We start from the raw sequence: 22,875 nt of genomic DNA, 5'->3' as shown, positions 1-22,875 counted from the left end.
CAAGTGAGGAAAAGTATGTGGCTCGGTGAATTGGGGTTTTATTTTATGTACAGCAGGGGATTGCAAGGAATTTGTGGGGTTTGGCTAAAGGCAACTTACAAAAGAGGCACAGAGCAGGATTATCACGATTATTTTTTACAGTCTTACTTAATAACCCGAGGAAAGTTAAAGCGCCAAGAAAGAATGAGGAAGGTGAGGTTGAGCACCCTCCAAATACCTGGCATAGTTGGCTGACCAACGTGGCCCAGGATGCTTATGGATGGGTAGTTGGAAATATTCTGGTGTCGATGGTATGGGAGTGAGGAGGTGCTATGTAGGTGACGTAAGGGGTGCAGTATCGTGCCAGAGGAAAATGGGATTGCGAGTCAGTAACATTCTTCTTTGTGCATCCACAGAAGACAGGATAGAGGGCTATAAAGAAAGAGAGGAGAATATATGCGTGAGAAGAAAGATCCCTAACCTATTTGTGTAAAGGTCTGTATGTGTAGTGTGTACCTCCATGGGACGCTCCGCCTGAGCGTTCCCACTTCGTGATATGGCGCGTTATCTCCTGCCTATTTATTTGCCAGAGCTCGTGGAAATGTGTGTTCCACACTGGTCCGTCTGGCTGCGTGGGGGTGGTAGGATGTCTGGCTGACAGCACGGCAGGGAGTCTCGAAGGGCGGCAGTCACCTCGGATCAGGTTCTCGAAGAAGAAGAAGCTAAGAAGAAGCACACGCTAACGGCTCTGTGGTTCCCACTTTTATAAGCCCCAGGCGAAGGGTGGGGTTGAGGACCGGAAAGTGACATGCTGTGGCCCAAATCCTGCTCCTCTATTGGGCCACAGCGGCCCTAGCCATGCCCTGCCAGGCCCCGTGACCAGAAATGGGCTGAGATGCCTACCAGCTTCGGCATGGCTCAGAACTCCTGACTTAACATGGGGGCATGCTCCCCAAGCTGGCACCCCAGCCCTGACCATGCACCGAGTGTCGTCTGTATGTCAGATGACAGCGGACTTTCTCCACCACCCACAGGCTCTTTTATGAGCCAAAATGCACACCTGGGACCCGAACCAAACTCCTGGATCACCCTTCCCACAACCCCTCCTCGTTGCTTTGGGTCTTGCCGTGGTCTGTCGACTGGATGAGGGTTGCAACAATTCCGGACGCTCACCCGGAATGTTCCCGGTGAGATGCGGTGGAGCTATTAGTGTCTCTTCTGTGGTCGAGTATCGTGCGGCGCCGAGGACAATCCGACTCTGCGCAGTGCTCCTCGAAATAGAGTGGCGAATTGCAGTGATGCAGAGGTACGAGAGGGTGTGGGAATATTTCTCCTTTGTGCAGGAGGTGTTTGTGGTCAAAGTGGTGAGATTTAGTGAGCGAGGTGCAGAGTAAGGTGAGGTGCCAGTTGGGAATTGGCGCACGGATTTGAATGAAATAATGGCGTGCAAATTCCTGGGGCAGGCTGTGTTTTGTGTGCAATGGGGATGGGTATGATCTGAGCCACTGGAGGAATTGCGGTGTGCTTCTTAACAATAAACTATGGAATGGTCTGTGTGCTTGCATGCTTGTTATGTACTATGGCTAAAAGGAAAGGGTTAGAGTAGGAGGTCAGAGTATGAATCAGAGATATTTATTAGATCGAACTACGAGACCCACGCAACGCACTTCATCCCGTTAACCCACTAGACATGAGGGGAGGAATAACTACACGAATACTAATGAAATAACTGCCTGGGGATCACTGTATGTTGCGTGCCATTGCCTTCGACGCATGCGGTTTAGCAGAACCACAACACTGTAAAAGGTGCTTCCACCAAGTACTGACCCAAGGGGCTGAATAATTTTACAACCAGTGAATTTTGATTTGCACATGTTTTTTGTCGGGATTCCTGACATGTAACCTCCTTCAACTCGAACTGTGTTTAGTTTGATCTCTTCAGTTATGAATAAAAAAAGGAAAATTTGGAAAAATTGTTTCTACATAATACGTAATTCATCTAAATGTGGCATTATTCGTCTGTGGTGAACACTTTCAGGCCACTGTACTTGATTTTGAGGCATTCTTTGTCACGTGATTGCAACCTGGTAAAAAGTGTTTACTATAAAATACAATATATCATGAACACACAAATGGAAAGCATTCCTAGAATTAAAACAGCTTGGCTGTTGGTGTTCCAGTTCAGTTGACATCTTACGATGTTGGGAATCCCAGGTTCAATTCAAATTCCATTTTCTGTGTTGATTTGTGTTTTGTCTGTTCAAGTGCTCGTAATTCAAGTGAAGTTTCACTAATGTGTCCATGTTGTGACTTCGTTATTTATGTTCCACAAGTCTTAAACTACTGTGGGGAAAAATACTGTTGGGTGGAAGGCCCTCACCCAAAACCACGTACAGTCGTACACCCCTGGGTGGGAATCGCACACGTCGAGGTCGTTCTCCTCAAAGCTGGGCGTCTTAAGGCCGAATTTAGCACAGTGTTCCGAGCGGTTGTAAGTGCTTCACAACTTATCGAGCGTGTCTAATCACGGTTGTTATCCCCTCCAGAGGTACTCAATAAAGGCTAAACGGTTTGCGCGGGAAGGATGCCAGAAACGAACATGCATGCAGGCCTTAGGAAATAAATATACACTTTAATGAAGGCACAAGACTGTACGAATACGAAATGCTGACATGAAGACACAATGAATAAACTAAAACAGCACTCGGTAGAGCGCACACTTCTGAACAAAAATACCAACATTAACAGAACACGCCACTATTATGACCAACTGCTATTACGGCCCACATACCCATATAATCCATGTACCCTATTATGTCACCTACATTGCCATTATCCGTAGCTTTATTGTTTATTGATTGATTATTAGGATATTTAATGACCACGATGAAGATGAATATGAAAAAAAACTTCAAACTATATTCCCCATCACAAGTCGATCATATGTATGAAGTTTTACATCGATCTGTGAAGCGGTTCTGGAGAGGATTTTTAATAAGTTTTTATTTTCAATCCAATTGGCCACCAGACCACGTGACCGATGACGTCTTAAATTTAATTCTTCACTCGCGTGATAATTCATAATTTGTGGATCAGATATATAAAGTTTCAGATTTTTTAGATAAGGATTTCGATTCAACCAATTATGGCGAGAATACCACTTCACCGATGATGTCATCATTATCACCTTGTATTCAAGATGGGGATTTGATGACAAATGCCAAGTTTCAATTTTTTTGTTGAGTGGTTTCAGATGTCCAAATTTTTTTCCTTTTATTCAATTTGACTGCCTATCACGTGACCTATGGCGTCAGAGTTGTCAATAAAATATTCAGAGTTCCTCCTATGTTTAAAGTTTTGCACCAATTGGACAAGCGGTTGCAGAGGAAAATAATTTTAAGCCAAAATATATAGACGTGGACACACAGAAAGACAGACAGACACGCGCATGACAATAGTCTCGCAACCCCTTCAGGGCGAGAATAATAACCACAATAACTTAGTGAGCTGGTAGGATGGCTGAGAAGTACGTACACTCGCTTCTAAGCTGTCTAGCCTGCTTTTGAATTCTGACCCAGCTATAAACTCTCATCCTGGTGCTTCACAGGCAAGGTAATTCATGAATGTGTGTGCCGTCCCTCAGCCGGTGGATGTTAAAGATAACACGGTGTACTTGGCAAAGTGCAGGTGAGCTATCGCCAGTTCCTGAACAAATTTCAAATTCTATTCCTCACCTACAGGAGGCACTGCAGCTGTGGAACAGCTTTGCCCTCAGCCAATGATGCTACCCCACACACTCGTGCTACATAAAGAGGAAGAAGAAGAAGAAGACTTAACAGTAAAAATAAACGAAACTCCTGAGGACCAACACACACAACGAGCACTCTTTCAAAAACTGGGTGAGTTTGAGATCACAGGCAGGAAAAAGTCCAGAGTGTCCACACCAAAAGCAGTAGCTCATAAAGTCCTGATGTACTGCAAGCTCAGCCAGCCATGCAGCCGACAGGAGAGAGTCTCTCTCTGTCCCTCTCTGTCTCTCTATCTCTATCTCTATCTCTATCTCTATCTCTCTCTCTCTCTCTCTCTCTCTCTCTCTCTCTCTCTCTCTCTCTCTCTCTCTCTCTCTCTCTCTCTCTCTCTCTCTCTCTCTCTCTCTCTCTCTCTCTCTCTCTCTCTCTCTCTCTCTCTCTCTCTCTCTCTCTCTCTCCCTCCCCTTGCCATTGTCACTAAAGTTTTGGGATGTTTGACATTTTTTACATTTATGATTATTTTTCTCAATTTCCACAAATCTTTCCTTGATTCACAGTGGTGCTCTCGTCAATTGATTTTGATTACCTACCAAGCTGATGAGCCGCAGATGGTAAAAACTTTGTTTTTATGGATGGTTCAACAGTTAATGTGCCCCATTGTTTGTCTTTGAGAGATGTAAAGAAAAACACGAGATGACAACAGAAGCCAATGGATGTGAGAGAACAATGGAGCAAGAAGAATGGCCAACCAAAGGAAAACAAGAATGACAAATTGATGATCTCGAGAAGGATCTGGAATAAGATGAGTCAGACTAAAGTTGATATGAAGAGATGATTCACTGGAGTATAACGGTCTGGAAATGCAGTGAAAAAGGAAAACATGTCAAGTGGGGCCTTCATCCCACAATCGATTACAAGAGGTCAGTCAAGTCAGTGCACCTGTGGCATACGAGTAAGAGCATCTGTTCTGAGTCTGGGAGGTCAGCAGTCTGATTTTTGACCCCAGTCTAGTCATACCAAAGACATTTAAAATGATACCTGTTGCTTTCTTGCTTGATGTTCAGCATTTATACAGAATAGAGCATGGACAAACAACCATGGGGTGGAGGAAATGCCTCCTTAATTGCCCCCTGAGTGTGGAGTGAAAAGCAATGTTGAAAAATGAAAGTGTCATCACTGGTACCAGACTGCCTCAGAAAATGATGTCACTTCCCTAAGCTTCGCAGCTTTGTTTGTCTGCAAGTCAAGACCAGAGATCCTCCACGAGCCTTAGACCCTGTAAAAATAGAGTCCATGATTTTGGGAGATTCAAAAAGGTTCAAAATTTTCAAAAGAATCCTTATTTATACATATTGGTCCAAATATTTACCTTATTCTTGGTATTACCATAATACCTGGGTAATGTAATTTAACACATAATGTGTGTTCCTCCAATAAAACTTTGGATTCCTTCTGCTCGCATGTTCAACTCACGAAGCCGCATCTGTCTTGCATGTCCCTTTAGTTTCTGAAGATGGTTGTTCTTGCACGGAAGGCCCACTTCCTGTTATTCGAAGTTTTGCATTCACAAAATGAAAGAATTACTTACATATAAGAGAGATAAAACAGTTGCGGCTGTCCATTGTTTCAACCCCCATTGAAATTTACAAGGATTTGTTCTTGAACAGACGAGCTGACCTTGAGCATGCATGCCATGGCCATCGTGATAGGATTCAGAGAGGGATGGCAAGGCAGGAAGCTACGTGCCCAAGATAGCCAGAGGCTAACAAGAAGGTGATTCCCAAAACTTGGGAGAGTTTGTCTTTATTTTTGACTTGTGTCCTTAACATGTCGATTTCACATGAGAAACCAAATTGAAATGGTGTAACAACAATCACATCTCAGAGGACCTGTGTTGTATGAAAACCAGCCTCTGGCACTGTTTGTTCATGTTCTCTACCAAGCTGGAAGGTATTGTTTTTGGTAGAAGACTGTTCACATTCTCTTCCAAGCTGGAATGTGTTATTTTTGGTGTAAGACTGTTCATGTTCTCCACCAGCTGGGATATGTTATTTTTGGTACAAGACTGTTCATGTTCCCTTCCAAGCTGGAAGGTATTGTTTTTGGTACAAGACTGTTCACATTCTCTCCCAAGCTGGAATGTGTTGTTTTTGGTGTAAGACTGTTCATGTTTCCTTCCAAGCCGGAATGTGTTATTTTTGGTGTAAGACTGTTCATGTTCCCTTCCAAGCTGGAATGTGTTATTTTAGTGTAAGACTGTTCATGTTCTCTACTAAGCTGGGATGTGTTGTTTTTGGTGTAAGACTGTTCATGTTCCCTTCCAAGCTGCGATGTGTTGTTTTTGGTACAAGACTGTTCATGTTCTCTACCAAGCTGGAATGTGTTGTTTTTGGTGTAAGACTGTTCATGTTCTCTACCAAGCTGGAATGTGTTGTTTTTGGTACAAGACTGTTCATGTTCCCTTCCAATCTGGAATGTGTTGTTTTTGGTGTAAGACTGTTCATGTTCTCTACTAAGCTGGAATGTGTTGTTTTTGGTGTAAGACTGTTCATGTTCTCTACCAAGCTGGGATGTGTTGTTTTTGGTACAAGACTGTTCATGTTCTCTACCAAGCTGGAATGTGTTGTTTTTGGTGTAAGACTGTTCATGTTCTCTACCAAGCTGGAATGTGTTATTTTTGGTACAAGACTGTTCATGTTCCCTTCCAATCTGGAATGTGTTGTTTTTGGTACAAGACTGTTCATGTTCTCTACCAAGCTGGAATGTGTTGTTTTTGGTGTAAGACTGTTCATGTTCTCTACCAAGCTGGAATGTGTTGTTTCTGGTGTAAGACTGTTCATGTTTTCTACCAAGCTGGAATGTGTTGTTTTTGGTGTAAGACTGTTCATGTTCTCTACCAAGCTGGAATGTGTTGTTTTTGGTGTAAGACTGTTCATGTTCTCTACTAAGCTGGAATGTGTTGTTTTTGGTGTAAGACTGTTCATGTTCTCTACCAAGCTGGAATGTGTTGTTTTTGGTGTAAGACTGTTCATGTTCCCTCCCAAGCTGGAATGTGTTGTTTTTGGTGTAAGACTGTTCATGTTCCCTCCCAAGCTGGAATGTGTTGTTTTTGGTGTAAGACTGTTCATGTTTTCTACCAAGCTGGAATGTGTTGTTTTTGGTGTAAGACTGTTCATGTTCTCTACCAAGCTGGAATGTGTTGTTTCTGGTGTAAGACTGTTCATGTTTTCTACCAAGCTGGAATGTGTTATTTTAGTGTAAGACTGTTCATGTTCTCTACCAAGCTGGAATGTGTTGTTTCTGGTGTAAGACTGTTCATGTTCTCTACCAAGCTGGAATGTGTTATTTTTGGTGTAAGACTGTTCATGTTCTCTACCAAGCTGGAATGTGTTGTTTTTGGTGTAAGACTGTTCATGTTCCCTTCCAAGCTGGGATGTGTTATTTTTGGTACAAGACTGTTCATGTTCCCTTCCAATCTGGAATGTGTTATTTTAGTGTAAGACTGTTCATATTCTCTACCAAGCTGGAATGTGTTGTTTCTGGTGTAAGACTGTTCATGTTCTCTACCAAGCTGGAATGTGTTATTTTTGGTGTAAGACTGTTCATGTTCTCTACCAAGCTGGAATGTGTTGTTTTTGGTGTAAGACTGTTCATGTTCTCTACCAAGCTGGAATGTGTTGTTTTTGGTGTAAGACTGTTCATGTTCTCTTCCAAGCTGGAAGGTATTGTTTGTGGTATCAGACTGTTAATGTGTGTGTCCAATAAGCTGACTCCAATGATAATTGAGGTAACACCGGTCAGCGAGCATATTATGAGACTAAGGATTCGTCACTCCTTGAGTGTCATTTCTCTGGACTCTGTATATGCTCCGACTGAGGCGAGTGATCTCACCATGACGAACACATTCTATGCCACGCTTGAGTCTGTGGTTGAGCAGTGCCCCAGGCGAGATACTCTTCCAGTCTTGGAGGATTTCAATGCATGGACTGGAAATTATGTGGATGCTCATGAGACATGTGTTGGTCCCCATGGGTCTGGAACTGTGAACTAGAATAGCACTAAGTTCCACTTAGGGTGGCTGGTTCATGGTTTCAGTGCCTACACGCTCATAGCTGGACTTGGTATTCCAATGTTGGCGATGTGGCAAAGGAGATTGACCATGTGCTCGTTGAGGGTCACCGGAGGAGGATCCAGAACTGCAGGGTTTACCGGAGTGCTCAGTTCCTCTAAGATCACAGGTTTGTTGTAGCAACTCTGAAGTTACAGCTTAAATCCGGGAGAATAGTACTATCCCAGCCTCGGCTGGATGTTGGCAAGCTCACGGATGAGAGGGTAGCTGAGGAGTTTGCAAACAGGCTGAGTGGGAATTTGGGGCGTCTGGGTGTGACCATCCTTGACGACCATCCTTGATGTTGCTGGTGGATGTCTTAGAACTCGCCAAAGGGCAAAGAAGAATTTTGTCTCTCAAGGGACACTGGACACCATTGACCAGATTTGCCGGGCCAGGCTTAATGGTAGAGCTGAGCTATTCAGGGAGGTGAGGCATAAAACTACGTTCACTGAGGGTGGACAAGGAGGCCTACGTGCGAGGAATCGGTGAGGGGGTAGAGGATCACCTGTGGTTAAGGGATTCTCATCCTGCTTACAGGGTAATTCATGCATCGCATTCCTCCAAGCCCGTCCCTTGGTGTACCACAGTTAGAGCACAGGGTGGTGGGTTCTGGACAGAGGAGTCCAAATTGAAGGCCCGCTGGGCCGGTTACTTTGAGCCGCTGTACCAGGCTGATCCACCAGGTGTTGAGTTGGATGTCAAGGGTGTTACTATCCCTATTGCTGACCCTCCAATCAGCTGTGATCCACCTTCGTTTGTGGAAACAGGCTGCGGTGCACCGGATGAAATGGGGGTAAAGCTCCTGGGATCTGCGGCATTCATGCTGAACTTCTCAATGCTGGTGGAAATACTGTACTGCTGTCATTGCATGCAGTTCTATGCTCTGCCTGGAACACAGGCATTTTACCAACTGACTAGAAGAGGGGCCTTGTTGTCCCTATCTGGAAATGGAAGGGTGATCACCAGGACTGGAACAACTACCAAGGGGTGATGCTGCTTTCAGTGCCGGAAAAGGTCTTTGCTCAGATAATTCTTGATAGGGTCAGCCACCATCTGCTTGAGTACCAGCGCCCAGAGCAGTCAGGCTTCACATCAAAGAGGTCAACGATTGACCGTATCCACCAAGCGGAGAGGGTATTGTTCATGCTATAAGACTGTTCACGTTCTCCACCGAGCTGAGGTGTTATTTTTGCCAGTTGTCGTCTGTGGTGAGGTTTTCTCAGCAAGATAAGGAAGTGGCTTTAGTGGAAAAGGGGAAATATGGGAAGAAGGCATTCACTGGAGTAACTTTATTGAAAATCTGGATTTAAGGCATTTTGTGGGAAATGAGTGTTATCTCATTTTATGGATGTGCTAGTACTTGTCCAATGACGGAAATCGTCATTGAAAGCAAGACACGTTTTCATCAATTGGCTGCTCAGAGTTCAATCGATAATTGGGTTCAGGTGCTGCCCAACTACTGTTGTCGCAACATTTCAGCGCCAGTGAAGTAAAGTAGTTCTCATGGAACGCACTTTAATCTCTTATGGGGGGAAAATAACTTTTTTCTGTACTCGTCTCAGCTTTGAACCTTTTAACCTACAAAGAACTTGCATTGAAGAATGCATTCAGTGAAGTGGAGGACAGGCAAGGTTACGACTTGTGATATCTCGCGTTTGCTTTGGAACACGTTTCCTTGTATACTTTGTCTGCCCTTTGATTTTAATGGCAAGAAATAACCTTGTTCTCCTTCTCCCCCCCCCCCCACCCCCAATGAAGCACAAAAGTGCATTTTCCATTTCTTTGTCCTTGTGCTCTCAGCTTGTCTCCTGCGAAAATGATTTAAAATACAGCGTGGCTTCCAAGAGTTATTGCGTTTGCCTGTTCCAAGCCACTTAAATTGCATGAAATGAAAAGGAAAGCAAAATGCTGCAAACCAAAGAAAGCGTACCGATAATGAGCACACACTCCTTTGTGCAGTCATTCTTGTTATGAAATGATTTTATGATGCCAATTTTTTGCCGATCCAAAGAGGTACTCAGCAGTAACATTTCTTTCCCAGTACAGTATTGAAAATCGATGATGCTATTCTGGACAATTGAGAGTGTTATCAGCGCAAGGATTACAAATGTTAAAGATAAACTCATATCCAGAGGCCTTCAAGAGCATCTTATGGCATGGCATGGCCATGGTTTTGGTCAAAAGCTTTCATCGGGCATGAGCCATTGCTATGCCCGTGCATCCTAAAAGCAAGCAATGATACCCAACTTACAAAGTCATGTGATTATTTCCCAATGCTACCCTTTTAGACTCTTTTCTGTATGTTGTATAATCACTTGGTTAACTTAACAATGAGCAATTATAATATGTAATCTGAAGCCTGTTTGCTTCTCAATATCCTCTTCTCACTACTTTTTACACAAGGAAACCAAGACGCAAGATCTAGGCATCAGCTCGTTGACCGGTGTTACCTCAATTATCATTGGAGTCAGCTTATTGGACACAGCTACAGCAACTCCTTGGGCATGGTAACCATCAGAGCACCCAGACCAATAGTACGTGTAATCACCCTCCATGATCTCACCACTATCTGGTCTCCGAATCTCAGAGAGTGCTGCAATACCGATGTTGAAATGCTTGAGCTCAGATGATAACAGAGACAGGTGATCATCCTCTCTTAGGGTTAGGACATTCCAGGCACCCACCCAAAGGGACCGCCTTAGGTTAACCCAAGGAGAACGTCGTCTGGTGGACGACACCTCAGCACCACCCCAACACACAATACCACAATCTGACCAGGGAAGGTTACCCCATGCTTTTCCTACTATCATTAAAGAGTGGGGGTCCTCAAGGCTTTGCTCCAATTTTAGCGGAATGAAGGGCTTTACGGTGGTCGGAGTGCAAATCCTGCCACTAACCTCCTAAAAAATTAACCCAACTGCAGGAGGACATCTGCAGACATAGTTGGGCACTAGATATGGATGGCCATTGGCTCACAAGGAGCCCCTCCGCCCTTTGACAGGTTTTGTTTTAAATCCTGATTCGTGTTCACATCCATACACCCTCCTCACCAGGAAGCATGGTGGGGGAGATGGTTTAGTCACCGACAACCCAACCATGAAACAGGTTAGTACAGGTTTACGTGGTACCTGTTGTAAGCCACAGATCTAATCTGATGTGGCCTGACCTGACAATACGAGTCATACCAAAGACGAAGCGGTATGTGCTGCTTCCGTGCCTGATGCTTCACATTTTAAAAGAATAGAGCACAGTCAAACAACCATAAGTTGGTAACAACAACAGAGGCTTTGATACAAGAAGTCTTTTCTTTCAAGCTTCTGGGTCTCACTATCTGCTATGACCTTTCCTGGGAAAGTCACATTTCCAACCTTGCCTCAAAAGCCAGTCGCCGACTGGGAATCCTCCGTCGTGCAAAGTCCTTCCTCGGCCCTCTTGAGCTCCTGACCACTTACAAAGCTTTTGTCCGTAGCCTGATGGAGTACTGCTCTCCCCTCTGGGCTGGTGCTCCTGCCTCCCACCTTTCTCGACTTCACGCTGTCGAAACCAGGGCTTTTAAGATCATTGGCATCTCCCGCAATGAAGCTGAGTCTTTGGGCCTCTCACTCAATCACCGCAGGTTGGTCGGTGGTCGTTCTGTCTTCTACCGACTCCTCTCCAGCCTTGCCCCCCCTGCTCTCTCTGTGATTTGTCCCAACCACATTTCCACAGGGCGCTCAAGGTCCGCCAACAACCCCCTTCTGGTAAAACTACCAAAATCACGAATCACTGCTCATCTTCACTCTTTCATTCCTCTTTTTCCCGCCTTTGGAATAAACTTCCTCACTCTATTCTTTCCCATTCTTCCCTCCAGGCTTTCAAAACAGCTGTTCACCACCACCTCTTATCTTCCCCCATCCAAATCCTCGATCTTTTCTACCCCCGATAATCCACCCAAGCCCACTTCCTTCAATTCTCCTGCTTTCCTTCCTGAAAGTCCCTTTAATGTCCATCTTCCCCTCGCCATGTTCCCCGTCCCATCCCCATCCCTCTCCCTTCCACAGTTCACCTGTGTCTGTTCCCCAATGTTTTGTCCCTTCCACTCCCGCCGCCCCTCTTGTCTCATGCCTCCTTGCTGTGAGTTGTGTGTTCGCTCTCATATGAGCCTCGACCAAGGTATACAAAAAAAAAAAAAAAAAAAAAAAAATACAAGGAAATATAAGGAAATACAAGGAATTCAGACACAGGTGTAGGCCATTCAGCCCATCATGCCTGCGCCACATCAACACCACACTAATTTATCAACACATGATCAAACCCTAACCTTCTTTGATGTGCCGAATGGCCTCCTCCTGCGTCTAAGATCCTTGTAAGGGTATTCGTATTATTATAATGTGATTCCTTATCCAACTACTCAAAGTGCCACAACAGGAAAAGGCCTAAGAAAGTACAGGCAGCCACGAGGTAGAAAGTAGAAACATTTGAAAGTCTTGTTAAGTACCTCACAGTCTGTTATTTATATGATGGATGAAAAAAGATCTCGCCAATAACCTCTCTGTGATTTTGGTGTCCTAAAGTAGGTATCAAAAGGCAAAACGAGGCCCAACCAGCACCCACAGTGGGTTTAGGAACATTTTTAGGCTTTATCAATCATACAGTATCTTTTGTTTCAAAGGCTTTAAGGGCTCCTTTGAGAATGTTTAATATGAATCTTGGGTAACTTCCACTGACAGAGTGTTTGTTTTCATATTTCCTGGTGTTTCTAAATTTCCCTGCAAGGTTATTCATTATCGATACAGTTGCTTTGATTATCACCAGTGTTATCTAGCTCTTCTTCACATTCCAGATTCTTCACATTCCAGCTCACCATGTATTCAGGCTTTGGTACTTCACTCTTGTTTTTTTCCCAATTAAATAGTTCACTTGCCTCTCCGAAAGAAGCAAAAAGATTGCATATAATGATGAGTTGTTTGTTCTGTAGAAACATTTTACTTTGTTAACTTCTTTGCAAAAGAAGGCAAAATGCCACAATTCTTTCTGCATTCCTGGGTAACAATTGCATCAAGATTATCATCTATAAATGTAAATATTTCTTTCATATTCAGGGCGTTTCAAAACTATCTTTGCATTGAATGAAATACTTGTGTTTTATGTGTTTGTTAATCTTGAAATTAAAATGTATCTAGCATTATTTATATTTTTTTGAATACACTATCGAGGCTCCTATGAGAGCAAACACACAGAATGTACAACAAGGGGAGCAGGAGACAAGAGGGGCGGGAGAGGGAAGGAAAAAACAGTAGGGAACAAAGACATTAGGGGATCTGTGGAAGGGAGAGGGATTGGGTGGGGAACATGGGGGAAACAAGATGGACATCACAGGGACTTTCAGGAAGGAAAGCAGGGAATTTGAAGGAGGCAGGTTTGGGGTGGATTAGCGGGGGTAGGAAAGATCGTGGTTTTGGATGGGGAAAGATAAGAGATGGTGGTGAACAGCTGTTTTGAAGGCCTGGAGGGAAGAATGGGATTGAACAGAGTGCGGGAGTTTATTCGAAAGGAGGGAAAAAAGAGGAATGAAAGAGCGAAGGTGAGCAGTGATTCTTGATTTTGGTAGATTTACCAGAAGTGGGTAACTGGCGGACCTTGAGCGCCCTGCGGAAATATGGTGGGGACATATCTCAGACAGAGCAGGGGGGATGAGACCGGTGAGAAGACTGCAGAAGACAGAAAGACCACAGACCTGCCTCCGGTAAGAGAGTGAGAGGCCCAAAGACTCAGCCTCATCGCGGGAGAAACCAATGATCCTAAATGCCTTGGTTTTCACAGCGTGACGCGAAGAAACCTGAGAGGTGGGAGCACCAGCCCAGAGGGGATAGCAGTATTCCATCAGGCTGTGGATGAAAGCTTTGTATGTGGTCAGGAGCTCAGGTGGACCAAGGACTTTGCACGACGGCGACTGGCTTTGGAGGCCAGCTTGGAAATGTGGCTTTCTCAGGAAAGATCATGGCAGATAGTGAGACCCAGAAGCTTTAATGAAAGGACTTCTTCAAGGGGATTGTTGAGAAAGTACATTGGGGGGGGGTTCCTGACAGTCTTTGCAGAGATACATTGTGAGAGTGTGAGATTTGTCAGGATTGAAAGACATGTTCCACATGTTGGCCCAGTTTGTGATTTTACCCAGATTTGCAGAGAGCGAAGAAGCTGCTGCTTGCTGGTCTGAGGGATGACAAAGGGTACGGCAGAGGGTGGAGTCTTCAGCAAAGAGATAAAGAGGATTTTCCAGAGAGTCAGAGAGATCATTGATGAAAACCAGAAAAAGAACAGGGCCCAGAATGCTGCCTTGAGGAGCTCCAGCTTGGACAGGAATAGGGGATGAGAGAACTCCATTAAGGGCCGCACGCTGGCTTTGACAAGAGAGGAAGTCTGCGAGCCATGAGTGGAGATGTCCTTGGATTCCATAGGAAGAGAGTTTGGTGAGCGGGGCAAGGTGCCAGACTGTATCAAAAGCACGCGATAAGTCTAGGGAGATGGCTCTGATTTCATGTCTGGCATTGAGGATCTCCATCCATTGTTGGGAGAGCAGAAACATCACGTCCAGGGACGAGTGACCTGGTCTGAATCCAAATATATTTATCGATTAAGTTTGTACTACACTGTTTCTTTTGAAACACCATTTCTATCTCTTATAGATTGTTTTACCATTTTCATCATCAGTTATAATACTCCATTCCTTTCCTTGAGAGATCGAAACTACTTAAGATTGGATTGAAGATCCTTGCATTGACAATCATTATAATTTTTACGAGCATCAGCCCACCGAAGCTGAGCAATTTGAAGAGGTAATATTTCCACAAAGTGATACTTTCTTCTGGAACACACTGCACAGTTGAAATATACTTGGGATGTATCATAACCATATTTGCCATTGTTGAACCATACTGTGATGTTTTTGTGATGTAAAATGGAACAAAAATAGAATTTCCCACAAAGCGATGTTTTTTGGGACACACCATACATGGGAAAAAAATTTTGGGGACATAATGTAATTATATTTGGTGTTGCTGGACAACACTGTAAAGTTTTTGTAATTTTTCAAATGTATATATATATATATATATATATATATATATATATATATATATATATATATATATATATATATATATATATATATATACATACAAATTCACAGATGAGAGATGTGGGTGGGTCTTCCTTTATTTATATATTGACTGCTTTTGACGTTTGCACCTGGTACATGCTTGGGAGCGTCATTGGTCTGCATTGCTGTCTACGCTATCATTGAGGATTCACCAATAAGTGATGAAACCGGTCCGGTAGCTGAGGGGGTGTGTAGCATTGGAATTCTCATTGTGTGAACTATTTGTGAGTCTTTATAGTTGTTGAGGAACTCTGGGAATGGTTTGAAACAGCATAGCGCTTACCTTGTGTAGGTCTTCTTGGGTTGCTTTTTGCAGCTTCTTTGGCTAGAGGAGTGTGGCAGGCGTCAATTGTTTTTATAATCCGAGCCCCCTGGGTTTAGTTGATTAAGTGAGAGCTGATTGGCTATTCCCTCCATTCACAGGTGAGAGATGTGGGTGGGTCTTTATTTATATATTGATGGGACATTTATGGGGACATTTCAAAAAAAAGAAAAAAAAGACATTTCCAGCGAACTATACCGCTGAGGTTGTTTCCATTGATCAAATTCTCCCGAAAAGTACTTGACTGAATCGGGAATTGATATTTTAATAATTTTTTTCGCTGCCCGATTTGAACGAAACTTGATACTGCACACCGCAGGAGAATGGTAGGTAAGGTGCCCCTAACATTTTTGCGCTATCGTGTACCATTTTCGCTGTACTTCGGGAAAATACATACATACATGCATACATACATACAAGATGAGAGTTTTAGTAATATATAGATAGATCGATGATGGTCTGTCTGTCTTCCTTTGTTAATTGTCTTTTTCTCACCATTATGACAGCAATATACTACTTCCTGCAGTTCAATATTGTCCAAATAATGCTTCAGAGGGTGCAGCAACACAGTCTGTTCCAACACTGCTTTTGTACAGACAGAGGGTTTGTAACTAATCAACAAAAGTTGGGACACATGGAGGAATTGTTTGCATCAATTTTCAAGGCTTAATTTACTTCCATTGCTGCAGAACAGCTGCAGTTGCTAACTCATTACTTGTTCCCTGAAAAGGGCCTTTTTAACAACGAAGAAATTTACATTATTTTTCAGTTTTTGGTGACCTAAACTTTTTTTTTAACCTCTGGCAGTTTCCCACTTAGCTTTGTACCATATCAGGTTATTCACTGGCCTTTAACTGCTTAAATTTCAGTAAAAACTGAAAAATGGGGTGTTCTAAAACTTTTGACTGGTAGTGTTTATACACACGCGCGCGCACACACACACACACACACACACACACACACACGCACGCACGCACGCACGCACGCACGCACGCACGCACACACACACACCATTAGCAAATACCGCACGTTGCTTCGCTGACTGGAATACTCATAGAAGGGGTGGGGGAGACAAAGAGGGAGGAGAGAAAGATAGTGGAGAGAGAGAGGGGAGAGAGTCAGAAGGGGGGGGGGGAAGAGAGAGGAGGGATGGGGGAGCGAGGAGGTGTGGGAGCAAGGACAGATGGAGAACGAGGAGGGAGAGGAGGGAGGGAGATTGAGGAGGGGGTGGGAGAGCGAGTAGGGGTGAGGGAAGGAAAGGCAGCAGGGGAAGGGGAGGGAAGGAAGCACGAGGGTATGAGAAGAGAAGGCAATGTTGGAGGAGGGGAAGGGAAAGCAATGTGAGGGGAGGGAAGGCAGCATACTGGGGTGTTTCCAGGGTGAAAGTGCTTTTAATCGTCGATTGTGAAAGCGAACTTGTTGCTGCTGCAGGCTTTGGTTTGTTTGAATCCACATTCACATCCGTCACTAATAGGTACCTTCTCTGGTGTTTTGTTTTCAAATGTTTTGGAATATTGCATTTATTACAGTGATGAACAATGTCTATGAAACAAAGTGAGCATTCAACTGTCGGACTGTCTTCTTTAACCTTCCTGAAATAGGTCCAAACTGCACTTCTGAACCTTTTCAGTGACATGTTGTCAAAACTTTATCAGTTAATATATTGCTTACCCATCCCTAAGTAAAGCAATCAGTATGCTTTACCTGCCAACTCTAAATGCCTTGTTATTCAATTAAAAGGAACACACCCTTGGGGCATGTTTAGTTTGTAAGTAATTTGCGTTTGTTGCTATATTGCAATTGGGATGCCCCAGGGACGTGTTCCTTTTCAATTAATGCATTACCAGGCCACGTGTAACAGAACATGCCCAACAGGGATGAAAAAAAAATTCCCCTAAAAAAATGCTTCTTTCTACAGTATGTAGTCGGAATTACTCGGAATTGACGTTGATTCCGGTTCATTCCTTGATTCCTTTTGATTCCATTGTTGGAATTGAATACTTTGGTATCTATTCTGCCCACCACTATTAACCACTCAAGCAAGCCCTCCGACGAAAGGGTTGAGAAGGAACGGCTGGCTGGATCATATTAAACACCACCCGAGACATCTGGAAACGTCCAGGGAATAAAACAATGTGCAAATTGGACAAATGAACACTTTTCTTTTTAGCACTGAGGTCAATTCCGCAGTTTGAATTTTGAAATTCCATTCAGGTTCAGAGATTGTAGAGCTTATCGCATTTCAGTTGTAATGTTTATAAACGTCCAGAGTGGTATGGAGATAGAAAAGGGGGGGGGGGGGTTTGGACGGAGGTAAGCATGAGGCGAGGGGAAGGGAAAGCAGACGTGCAGTGGAACATCAGTTACGATTTATACTGTCTCATCAAAATTATTCTGCAGAGAATAACAGTGAAATGCCAACAAAATAATGTCTGAAATACATTTTCTTCCGATCATACGATAAACACCGCCATATTCATGAGTTTGAAGATTTTCAAATAATGTGCGGAATCTCAAACAATGTCGGAGACACATACCGTCAGGACACATCTGGAGACAAACACCGTCCAGACACGTCCGGGGACAAACGTCGTCCAGACAGGTCCGGGGACAAACGCCGTCCAGACACGTCCAGAGACAAACACCGTCCAGACACATCTGGGGACAAACACCGTCCAAACACGTCCAGAAACAAACACCGTCCAGGCAGGTCCGGAGACAAACACCACCTGGACATGCGTCCAAAGACAAACACTGTCTGGTCACGTCCAGAGACAAACACTGTCCAGACATCCAGAGACAAACCCTCAGGACACGTCCGGCGACAAACACGGTCCAGACACGTCTGGGGACAAACACCGTCCAGACAGTCCAGAGACAAACGTCATCCAGACACGTCCGGGGACAAATATCGTCCAGACACGTCCGGGGACAAACACCGTCCAAACATGTCCGGGGACAAACACCGTCCAGAAACGTCCGGAGACAAACACCATCCAGACAGGTCCGGAGACAAAAACCACCTGGACATGCGTCCAAAGACAAACACTGTCCGGACACTTCCAGAGACAAACACTGTCCAGACACATTCAGAGACAAACACCATCCGGACAAGTCCGGAGACAAACACCATCAGGACACGTCCGGGGATAAACACCGTCCAGACACGTCCAGACACGTCCAGGGACAAACACCGTCCAGACACGTCCGGGGACAAACACCGTCCAGACACGTCCGGGGACAAACACCGTCCAGACATGTCCGGAGACAAACACCACCTGGACATGCGTCGGAAGACAAACACTGTACGGACACGTCTGGAGAGAAACACCGTCCAGACACGTCCGGGGACAAACACCGTCCAGACACGTCCGGAGACAAACACCGTCCAGACATGTCCGGAGACAAACACCGTCCAGACACGTCCGGAGACAAACACCGTCCAGACACGTCCGGAGACAAACACCGTCCAGACACGTCCGGGGACAAACACCGTCCAGACACGTCCGGAGACAAACACCGTCCAGACATGTCCGGAGACAAACACCGTCCAGACACGTCCGGAGACAAACACCGTCCAGACACGTCCAGAGACAAACACTACCTGGACATGCGTCCGAAGACAAACACTGGACGGACACGTCTGGAGAGAAACACCATTTGGACACATCTAGAGACAAACACCATCCGGACACGTCTGGAGACAACCACCATCCGGACATGTCTGGAGACAAACACCGTCCGGACACGTCTGGAGACAAACACCATCCGGACACGTCTGCAGGTAGAAACCGCCTGGACACGTCCGGAGACAAACACCACCCAGACACAACCACCATCTGGAGATAAACACAGCCCGGACATGTCTGGAGACAAACACCGTACGGCCACATCCACAGATAACCACTATCCGGACACGTCCAGAGATATACAACTATAAACACGTTATATACAACTATAAACCTTCTGGATTATTAAATAATGTGCGAATACAACTCTCTGAACGTTTATAAGCATGACAGCTGAAATGCGATAGTTTATCACTCCAGTCGTCTCCGGATATTTTGAATATGATCGTGCCGGCTTGGCAAGCGATTCGCGATCTGTAATAACAAACATCATCCGGAGATGCCCAGAATGTCAAGCAATGTCCAAATTAGACAAATGAACACTGGTTTTTCCGCAGTCGTGACTGATGCTGAGGTCAATTAAGAAATTTAAATTTTCAAATTTGACTCGGTTTAAGAGATTCTAGAGCCTATCGCGTGTCAGGAAATTAAATAAAGGCACAAACACTGGCATGTATAAGCATTGTAATGTTTCCAGCGATTCATAGCTATGTAGATGAGGTATTCAAAGGAAACTGAAAAAAAAAATTTTGAGCGCTTTATCGTTAAGAAACCGTAGTGGCCTGTTCCAAGTCAAGGCATTGTTGAGCAGGCCAAATCAAATGCAAATGCCAAAAGGAGGAAATCTGGGAAGGGTTTGAAACAGCAAAGGGTAAGGCCTAAGTCACATTTTCTCTACGGTGAGGATACGGCGGCCGTACGCCCTCTGAATTGATAGAAACGTGCGGCGGCCGCAGAGTTTCTGAGGTGGCCTCAGGGTGGCCCTACTCCGTATGGCTATATTTTACAGGCCGTAGGGTCGCCGTGGAATTATAGCACGGAGTTATAACTTTTTTCATTTCTACGTTCGCCGTAGCAATTCGACAAGCCGAAACAAAAGAACTGGTAAAAAATAAATAAATAAATAAAAAGAACCCACTCATTACCATCCGTCTGGCCACACGTTCACCTTAGGGCCCCCCTGCGGTCGCCTTGCGGGTACCTTGCGTCTGCATTGAAAATTCTAAGGTCACCGTGCGACATCAAATCAAAGACCATACGGCACCCCCACGTTTTCGGTCTCCACAATTTATAAATTGTATAAAGCACCGTGCAGCTCCACGAAAAATAAAAACGTATGTGATTGCTACATTGTGTGACCGTGGAAATACTGCGGCCGCCCTATAATTGCTAGTGGCCGTAGATTTTGTAGACCCCACGGCCGCCGTGGCAGATGTAACTTAGGCCTTAACTTGGTAGTCTTTCACATGGGAGAAGTCTATAATATATGTGTGTGTGTATATATATATATATATATATATATATATATATATATATATATATATATATATATATATATATATATATATATTTATCTATCTATTGTGCCTGCTTAAGCCAGCTGTGAAGCAGGTGAAACGTTGGCTGAGACTGTGTATGCTCTCGCTTTTTTGCTCAAATTAGCGGAGTCTATCTCGGTTTTTACTTTTGGTTGGAAGCACCTTCTTCTTCATTAAAATGTATAATCTCAACCGCCCCACCCTTATCCAAATATATATATATATATATATATATATATATATATATATATATATATATATATATATATATATATATATATATATGCATTTCGCTCCATTATATTAAAATTTTCAGTACATCTAAAATCAATAAAAGTTGCTTTTCGTTGCCCTCTTACTGCTGGTAAAAATAAGAGGTTGTTGACTTATCAAGCAGTCAATTTTAAGGAAGTTAATATTCCTGCTTGATGAGTCATCTTGTTTATGTTGTTAATGTTCACATGTTTAGGCCTAATGGTCGCGACATCGGAGAAGGAGGGAAGTCGAGCAAAGGTGCAGCAGCTCGTGGAAGCGACGACGGACACACTCGTCAAATGCATCGCCCGGCGGAGTCTCACCACTCCCGAACAGTTCCGACGCCTCTCGCACCTCCTCACCATCCTCTCGCACATTCGACACATCAGGTACTATAACTGAGTAATGTCAATCCTTCTTGTATGCGATTATTATTTCTTTGTTTGAAAAAGGACAGAATACATGGCTATAATGCAAGACTGAAAGACGATTTTAAGTCTTTTATTTGTTTGTTTTGTGTATCTTGTACTTTTATGAGTACAATCAGACCTCTTTCGTGCTGTGGATGCGTGAATACTACAAGAAACATCACTCAAAGAGGTCATTGTTACATGTTTCCAACAGTACTATTTCTTACCTTTGAGTAATATATTGTTGCGAGCCGGCGGGATCGGGTGAGAAAACCACTAGGTGGGGGGAAGCTATGTCAATTCCCACCAGACTCCCCGGAATTGTAGGCCATCGCTCACGGATAATTCTGTGATGCGGCGGGTTGCTTAACAGACCGTGGACGCCAATAACTCAACCCCGTGACCTAGGGTCCTCCCGTCTTTGGAATAGGGTTACCCAATTAACCACGTGGTTTAATTACCGGGGAACCACGCCCTCGGTACACCTTGTCCGAACCGGATCGCTCTACTGGATCGGATCACCTTTCCGGATCGGATGCAGCCGAGCGACACTGCCAAGGACGTACCGGCTGGAAGGATCGGATCATTGGGAATAAAGACCCAGCTAAACTTAGATTTGAATCATGCTGGACCAATGAGAGAAAAGACAACGGCAAGCTGGGAACATTCCTAATGACAATTATTTATTAACAAGCAAGCGAGGAAAAGTATGTGGCACGACAAAGATTTATTGGGTACATAACGCAGGGAAAGAGGAGAGAGGTGTGGTGTGACAATAATACAAGCAACTTACAAAAGCAGACACAGTGCAGACTTGATGCGAGATTAATAACAGTTACAACAATAATGCACTTCTACAGACTTACTTAACAGACAGGCACCAGCACACTCAGACACACACAGAAAAAGAAACCCCAATGGGAAGGGACTTTTGCAATCAGGGAGGGAGGGGAGTTGAGGTTATGCTCTCAGTACCTGGGCGTTTCAGGGGGGGGGGGGGATGCTCCGTGGTGCGGTACCCGACAGTAGTTGCATTGTCTCTGGCCCCAGTCACACTTGTGTAGATTGTGCTCTGAAGGAGGAGCTTGAGTGGAGAAGGGCGAAGTCGAGGAATAGGAGGTGGGCCGGCGAGGCGAGACTTGGGCAGAGTTGAGAAGCAGGAACACTCCACGTGAAAATACCCACACCGAACACACACTACCCAATTCCCAACACGGAGGATTTCTCTGTCCTTTATGGAGCCCGAGGCTCGGGGGAGGGGCCATGCCGAATCCGACGTCATCGCCCGAGTCGGGCGTTCTGACTGGCCCCAACCCCTCACGTGTTCCCCCATCCTGGGCCGGGTTTCGGGTTGACGTCGAGAACTATTAGAACTATTAGAACTATCCTAACTATTAGACCATCGCAAAGCACTCCCTTGTTTTCCCACTAAACAAAAGGAAGGGGTCTATCTGCACGTATATTGCTGGCATAACTGTCTCCGGACACCTATCTGTTGTATGCATGCGGTTCCGAGAACTGCAACACTATGATTGTTTTATTGGGCTCGTTGGGGGGAGCAGTAATTGTATTAATAATGATACTGTACACATGGAAAATGTATTAAAGCATTTTAGAAATAAAAAATAATCATTTTGAATGATAGGTAATGACATAAAAAAAAATACAATAAGTTGTGTACTTGCCAGTGCATTCGGTCGGAGCTTGCATTTGGCCAGAGTTTGCGTCGGACGGAGCTACTCCC

General features: G+C 44.5%; 1 protein-coding gene across 6 annotated transcripts in view; it reads left to right on the top strand.

Annotated features, from left to right (window-relative positions):
* The window catches only part of LOC147012389 (estrogen receptor beta-like), a 163,682-nt gene that overhangs the window by 124,134 nt on the left and 16,673 nt on the right, over positions 1–22,875 (top strand). For 4 of the 6 annotated variants that reach the window (XM_085856502.1, XM_085856501.1, XM_085856497.1 and 1 more), the window contains 2 exons: positions 3,720–3,878; positions 20,936–21,110. In XM_085856502.1, the coding sequence (XP_085712628.1) occupies positions 3,720–3,878; positions 20,936–21,110 (334 nt within the window). Of the gene's footprint in view, positions 1–3,719; positions 3,879–10,242; positions 10,374–20,935; positions 21,111–22,875 lie in introns of those variants that run through there. The other 2 variants (XM_085856499.1, XM_085856498.1) reach the window with 2 other exon arrangements.

Source organism: Eptatretus burgeri, chromosome 15 (assembly GCF_056783735.1).
Source record: "Eptatretus burgeri isolate ZD-2024b chromosome 15, Ebu_testis_v1, whole genome shotgun sequence".
Classification (NCBI taxonomy): domain Eukaryota; kingdom Metazoa; phylum Chordata; class Myxini; order Myxiniformes; family Myxinidae; genus Eptatretus; species Eptatretus burgeri.
The sequence above is the reverse complement of the archived record's forward strand: the minus strand, read 5'-3'. Positions and strand labels throughout refer to the sequence as shown.